This window comes from Triticum urartu, unplaced genomic scaffold, assembly GCF_003073215.2.
Source record: "Triticum urartu cultivar G1812 unplaced genomic scaffold, Tu2.1 TuUngrouped_contig_697, whole genome shotgun sequence".
NCBI classification, from domain to species: Eukaryota; Viridiplantae; Streptophyta; class Magnoliopsida; order Poales; family Poaceae; genus Triticum; species Triticum urartu.
In genome coordinates this window covers 64,173-71,087 of record NW_024117774.1, presented here as the reverse complement: position 1 = coordinate 71,087, position 6,915 = coordinate 64,173, and the positions used below count along the sequence as shown (strand labels likewise).

The 6,915-nt window shown below is 42.6% G+C and overlaps 1 protein-coding gene across 8 annotated transcripts; it reads left to right on the top strand.

The window, feature by feature from the left end:
- Nucleotides 1–1,817: 1,817 nt before the first annotated feature.
- LOC125531338 (uncharacterized RNA-binding protein C1827.05c-like) lies at nt 1,818–6,089 on the top strand. Of its 8 annotated transcripts, none has more exons than XR_007293162.1 (5): nt 1,818–2,299; nt 2,929–3,068; nt 3,231–3,275; nt 3,376–3,496; nt 3,588–6,089. XR_007293162.1 is itself a non-coding variant. In XM_048695749.1 (5 exons), the coding sequence occupies exons 1-4, from the start codon at nt 2,162–2,164 to the stop codon at nt 4,945–4,947; spliced, it is 402 nt and encodes a 133-aa protein (XP_048551706.1). In that variant the 5' UTR covers nt 1,818–2,161; the 3' UTR covers nt 4,948–4,961; nt 5,631–6,044. The 8 variants fall into 8 exon arrangements, 4 of the variants coding, with proteins under 4 accessions (XP_048551706.1, XP_048551707.1, XP_048551705.1 ...); XR_007293161.1 differs by having other exon boundaries at nt 2,929–3,104; XR_007293160.1 differs by having other exon boundaries at nt 2,929–3,275; nt 3,588–3,646; nt 4,864–6,089.
- Nucleotides 6,090–6,915: the final 826 nt, after the last annotated feature.

The window sequence follows — 6,915 nt, the reverse complement described above, 5'->3', positions numbered from 1 at the left end:
CACGGAGGAAAAATGTGCATGTAAAAATATACTGTATCAGACGTAGTACCTATGGTTCGACCTCGGGACCCAGCCAGTTGGTCGAAAACACCCCACTAGCCACACAGCTTCATCATGCAAACGTGGCATGGAGGATAGATGTGGTTAGCTCTGTCTCAACCAGCCACAACGTCTCTTGTTCTAGGCGATTCTTCTATTTTCCGAACTTTTTTTAGTTGTAATAACACCACGGCAAGTTAGCGCCGCTCTTCATGTGTGCCCGTGCAAAGGTTAGACGATGGAGAGAAGAGAGACTGAGATCGCAGACCTCGGACCCACAGTAAGTGAGACAACGGTCATGCACGTGTTGACGAGGCACTCTCTCTACTCTACTCAATGCAAGTACTGTATAAAATCAAGTTATGGGACAAAGCCAACAATCGTTCGTTTTTTTAGGCTATCGACTTACGCTTTGTAGTCCAGGTTGCCAGTTCGAATCTCGTCTTTCAGATTTGTTAGTTTTAGGTCCAAATTTGATTAATGACAAGTGGGGCCCCCGTGTGTTGTTTCGATATTTCAGTGTAGGATGGTTTTTTTGAACAAACATTTTGCACGGTTAGACAAGTAACGGCACGAGTTACACGTTTTTTGCAAGTTTACAAACAAAAATGACAGTGGCATAGAATATCACATCCACCCCGCAGCTTAGATACTATGGTGATACGAGTTTTTACACCGTTGGAAGTGAGATCCAATGGCTTGGGAGTAGTCTTTGTAATTATGTGCAATTTCCAAACTCTCCAAAGGTTTTTTTGGAAATAAAACATTCAGGCCTCGTGTGTGCCCCGGTGCACATATTAGGTGCTCCCCGTAGCTTAATTACCCGCTACGGTGATATGAGCATCTAGGTTGTATGATCAGTGATCAGATGGCACATGCGTAGTACTTGTACTTTCTGCGCATTTCCCAAACTCTATCAGCCGTATATTGCAAAAACATTCAAACCTCCTACTGTGGGCCGTTAGATCTCAGTGAACTCGTATCATCATAGAATCTACGGTGCGGGAGCACCACATACTCTCCCGTGCGAGAAAACATAAGGTGCTATCGCAACTTGGATGCTACGGTGATACGATCTTGGAGGTCGTTTGATCTGAGATCCAATGGCATCTGAGCAGTCTTTGTGCTTGTAAGCAGTGGCCGAACTCTTTTGTGGCTTTTCTGCAAAAAAAACATTCAAACCACCAAGGAGGTGTTGGGTCACAAATCCAACGCCTCCGAAGAGCTTGTATCACCAAAGCATCTTAGGTGTGGTAGCACATGATATTCTTACATACAGGAGAATATGATGTCCTCCTTCATCTTAGATGCTACAGTGATACGAGCTTCGAGATCGTTGGATATGGGAACAAAGGGCATCTAAGTAGTTTTTGTACAAATTGTGTGCAATTCTCAAACTCATCAAGATTTCCTGCAAAAACATTAAGACACATCATGTGAGCTGCTATATCTCAGATCTACAAGCTCCAAGCAACTCGTATCGGCATATAGCATTTAAGGTATGGGGGCACATGATATTCTCCCGAGGAGGAGGGGTGGGGGGTGCACAACCAATCGGTGGTTGGGAGGGTAGGGACAAATTTTAAAATATAATGAAGCTAGCCAACTCACCTCCACAAGGCTTCCCAGATTGGGCCTTCGTGGGCCGTCAGATCTGGCTTTCAAACACGTCTAAGCCGTTAGATTTTCAGAACAGTTAAACTCGATTTTCACTTCACGGTTGTTTTCGTTGACCAATGACTGATGGGCTCGTTTCGGACGCTCCTTCCTGGGTAAACTTTGTTCGTGTCCCCAAGGGAATTTGCCAATCCGCTCCGCCTGCGCGTCAAAACCCTAGCCGCCAGCCCTGCGCCCACTCCGCCTCGTTCTCCTCCCCGCTCGCTCCATCCTCTCCCATGTCGCCGCCCCTCTTCTCCTGTCTCGCCTCGGCCGCCTCCTCTCCTCCCCGCGTCGCCGGCCCCCTCCCTCCTTCGTCCTCACAGCCGACCATCTCCGTCACTTGGGCCCCATGGCAACGGCCGGGTCTTCCGGTCGGGATTTAGACGAGGAAAAGGAAAAATCGAGCGTCTCGATGGTGCCATGACTGATGCACGGCGACGGCTAGCGTCTGTGAGCGCCACACATGGTGCAGCAGGCTCGGCGGGCAGTGGGCGTGGCAGGCTCGGCAGGCAGCGGGCGCGGTGGTCAAGGCCAGGGGCGCGGATTGGGGGAGATGCGCACACGAGGAGCGACGGCGACCGCATCTGCCGCCAACACCGAGGTGAGCTTCACCCAATCTCTTTCTTACTCTCTCCGTGCGGCCTCCTCCCGTTGGCCACTGATTCATCGATGAGGCATGCCGTGGTTGTGTGTTCGCAAACCCTTCCCTTTTATCTTCTTCTCAGGAAACGAGGCATGAGGAGACGATGCTCTTCTGCAGCCTCATAGTTTCTCTTTGATTTTAGCTATATGTAGCTACTTTTCTTGATTAAGTTCAGAAAATGGCAATGGGTCGTTGAATAGTTCCAAGTTGGTTTATATGCTTTGTGTAAAATTGTTTTCATAGATCATGTTATGCACATAGGATGCATCAAATCATTTTTTTACTTCGCAAGATGATGTTGCGAGCGTACATTTAGACTGGACAGAGATAGCAATATACCAAGAGTTCTAAGAATTGGATTCGTAAAAGCAGGGATGTTATTGATTCATCTGAGCTGCTCTATCTAATTGTATTTTATTAAGACCCTGCCATTTTAAATATAGCTTTTACATTCCTATTCGGTAAATAAGTGCTAACAGAAAGACGGAAACACACTTTTTAAAAAATGTTTTGTGCTAGGTAAATGATGCTGCACAACAAAATACAATTGCCTTTGTGTCTTACGTAACTCATTTGTGTGTATTCAGGCCATACTGCCAGTACATTCCAAGTGGAATGGAGTACCCAGTTTTGTCCAGAAAGTTGAGGCCTTCCGGTGGTTCTTTTGCAATGAGGGTTTCAATGCTAACCATATTGCATTTCCATTTTCAGGGTGTCCTTTTACTGGGTACCCACCCTCCAGTGTATATATTTGCATGATGATGTAATGTTAGACCAACTTTCTAGTTTAAATAAAACTTTGTAGAAAATCAAATAAGAGGATGGCATTATTTCGGCCTTGATTTGGGCCAAATCGGGGAAGCCCTTCTCTTATTTGATTCTCTTGCAGCACTCGGCTGGTTCCAAGACCGTGAGGGGAAGGACTTCTTGTTGTGTGCGTGCTTGCCTTTGAACCAAATCGAACCCAACAGAAAAACACACACACATGCGTGCATTTTTTCCGTGTCCCTGATGTTGTGTTGTAATTGGTGTAGCTGCCGGAGAGGAAAGAGCAGAGGATCCGAGAGGTGAAGCAACCGGAGGAGCCGGAGAACACGACCCCTGTCCTATGTACCGGCCATATCCCCCACGGCTTCTACAAGGACCAGATGCAAGGTATGTCTCTGTCGTTAGAGCTTGGAGAAGTGCAGGTGATGCAAGGGGTCTGGTCCTAATATCATCTTTGTTGGTTTCGATTATTTTGCAGGTTTCTTTCAGGAGCTTGGGGCTATTAAGAAGAGGGTCAGTATTGCCCGGAACCACAAGGTATTTTATACTGCGTTACAAGATATCTGGTAATTTATGTGTTTTCTGCAAGCATCTAACTTGTTATTTTGTGATATATATGTAGACAGGAAAGTCTAAGCATTCCGATAGGTAGAAATACATATATTTCAGTTGCAACAAAACTGTACATAATGATGAATGAATATTAACTATGTCATTCACACAAACAAAAAAGTATTGCAGTTAGAGTCAATATCCAATTATCAGTTCATGAAGTGAGACAGATAAAAAAACTGTTTTTAAACGCGAACAAACAGATAGAATCTCGCATAGCTGCGACACCTTCGCCTTATTGTTGTTACCTATTTTGCATCCTTTCTCATTATGCCCCTTAATTCTCTTTATCCTACCCCTAGATCAAATATCATTTGGCGGGTGGATGTTAACTTCATTAGTAATGGTGCAGCCAAGAAATTCTTCAGACTCTTGTAGTACAGTTTGTTGTTTCGCTGGGACATTCAGTTTGTTGCTTCTGACTGTTTAGCTTGAATTTGCATATTGAGGATATAACATCTCCCCTTCTGATTCCATCTCTAATAAAGAACCTACTCGATAGAAGAAAATCGAGGGAAGAAGTATGCCAGTTCCGTGATGACTAATTGATGAAAATCACATTTGAGTGGCCCAGTCGTTTGATCTACTCCATTACCTCAGATTGAGTAACCTATACCAACGTCTATTGCAAACCTGCTAGACAGGATAAAATCGAGGAATAAGTATATAAACTCGTGGGTTAATCAAGGTGAATAGATTATTTACCTACCTGGAATCAGCACTGAATCAGTTTTTTACCTTTCTTTTCTAGGAAGATAAGAACAATATCCAATTGGATCCTCTTCTTTTGTACTAGCTTCCGAGGAGCCAAAATTAGTACACAACAATGTATTTTCAGTTTCATAGATTCGGTCATGATGACATCGTACCGCATGCAAGGGTGCTTATGCAACTATAAGTCTAACTACAGAAATATACCTTTCTTTGCCTACTTTTGGGTGTGAATAGCTCAGCTAATTTTGGGAGATTCAGAATACAGTATCCAGATTTATTAGCTCTATTTGTACGCTTCTGAATTTTTGATGTGTAAAAATGTTCCTCAAAAGATATGAGTTGTTGAGCATCCTGCTTCGTAGTAGGCTTGGTAATATTCCATTTTTTTAATTACCCCGCTTTAGATTATTCTTGTGTGCCTTGTGCAGCCTTTTCATTCTAGGCATCATTTCCCATTTGTTTGGGATCCAATTCTAAAAATGCTTGGCAGCATTGGTTTGGCCTTCTATTAATCTCCAGATGATAGGTGAGGCAGGCAAGTTCATTCTTTGGTTTCTTATGATACTTCTAAAACCTACTGCCTATTAGGAAACATAACTGAAATGTGTGCACACTGATACTTTCGGTTGTTGTGGAGTTAAATCCTAAATCGATTTGATGCGTTGGATATAAAAAATAGCTTTCAGGCAAACAGACTATTCTTTATTTTAGTACTTAATAGTATAGCTAATTAGCTATATGCAGTGAGTGCAGAAGCTATTTGTTCGCCACTTAAGCTTATATTCTTCTATTTTCTTTAGCTGTCATCCTTTTATATTTTCTTTACGCAATGGTTGGTTGATCAAGCTGAGGACTTCTCTGTAGTGTTTGGTTTGTGTGCTGTTGTGTTAGTTCGTTTGTTGATCGTCTCATCTTTGTCATGTTCCCCTTATTTGGGTGGTCTACCTTTGCCTATGAATGTACGTATATTATTGTCATGTTCCCCTTATCCCCGCATCACTGAACAATGCTGGAAAACTATTGTCCCTTTGCCCTATGTAATGGTGTTACAGACTGCCATTTGTTTTGTCGAGCTTACTAACTGATTTCTTTTTACATTACCATGAATATGCTTTCGGCATGCCTCTTCTCTGTTTTTGTGGCCCTTTGCCAGCCTCTTCATTTTCTGATTATACTCATGTTTTCTTGTATGTAGATGTGATTATAAATGTCATTAAGAATGAGTAGATCCGACTTGGGGAGGGCATGGTTGATGTATGCAACCATGGGAGTGTCAGCTTAGTCTGGTCCTCATCGACCAAAGGCTCCCAGGCTTGGCCATCGCCAGAGTTATGTGAAACAAGGTTTTTTAGGGAACTCTTTTGAAAGGCATGAGTGTACAGAACACATGTTTCATCGTCTTCTCTTTTTTTCATGAGTTGTTGAACAGATCTTATGAAGCTTGATTGATAGTGTTTCAACTCAGATGAAGTGTTCTGGAGGATCAGTTTTGCAGATCTTGGAGATCATTATACGTCCTGTACAATGCACTGTTCGGGAGTGTTGCATGCCTTTGTATTGTGTTCCTGAACCTCGCTAAGTTTCTCCATGTCCAAGTCTTCTGTTCTAAGAACTCTTTTGTTGCATCCACATTAATCATACGTATTTACATTTCCATTTTGGAATTGTAAACTGTAGCTGCCTAAAACTTTGGTATAAAATAAAGACCTTGTTGGTAAATGATGCACGTTTTAGCAATGTTTGCCTGTTCAGGTCTTCCAAGACCTAAATCATCAGAAATCCAGAACATACAACACATTTTTTTGGACATAGGTTACCCTGATACAAGCCTCCGTTCAATTTTCTTATACGGAGGGGTTAGAATAGTTACCATACATGCTTGCTCAAAACCAAATCTACTGATAAATGTTTTTTTTCAAACCACACATGGTGTTTAGTGGGTCTCATGGATGGATCAGGTTGTGACAATAGTTCTTGGGTGCAGTATCTATCTTGATAAAGCGACCGATCAGGGCTCATTACAGGCAGAAGAAGAGAAAAATGTTTGGGGCGTTGAACATTCAGTGCGTATGTAGCACGGCCAGTTGCTTCTACTTTTCACATGCTAGCTTATTTGAAAAGCGCCAGCAGTGTGTGCCACATGTAAGCAATACATGTTGAAAGAACATAAGCAGAAGTGCGGAGATGAGGTAAATGGTCAGTCAGGGAATTCAGTCTCGATGAGCTTAACTACTGACTTGTGTGAGTTGAGCCTGAGGTCATTTTCAAAGTAACGGAGGTATTTTACTTCCTTTTCATGTCAGTGGTCGATGGTATTTATATGTATTATCACATACACGTTATAAACAAATAAAACACTTTTGTGAAGCATGTAGTAGACAAATAGTGCTACTGATAAATGGATTTTTTTTCAAAGCACAAATGGTGTTTAGTTCATCTCTCTGTCATTTTGCGCAATGGGAGATTACCCAAAAATACAC

Bases quoted from the DNA above. Each gene is read 5' to 3' on its own strand.
- LOC125531338 (XM_048695749.1), top strand. From the start codon at position 2,162: ATGGTGCAGCAGGCTCGGCGGGCAGTGGGCGTGGCAGGCTCGGCAGGC. The intron at 3,497-3,587 runs GTATGTCTCTGT...ATTATTTTGCAG, and splicing joins CTACAAGGACCAGATGCAAG to GTTTCTTTCAGGAGCTTGGG. The intron at 3,647-4,863 runs GTATTTTATACT...TGCCTTGTGCAG, and splicing joins GTATTGCCCGGAACCACAAG to CCTTTTCATTCTAGGCATCA.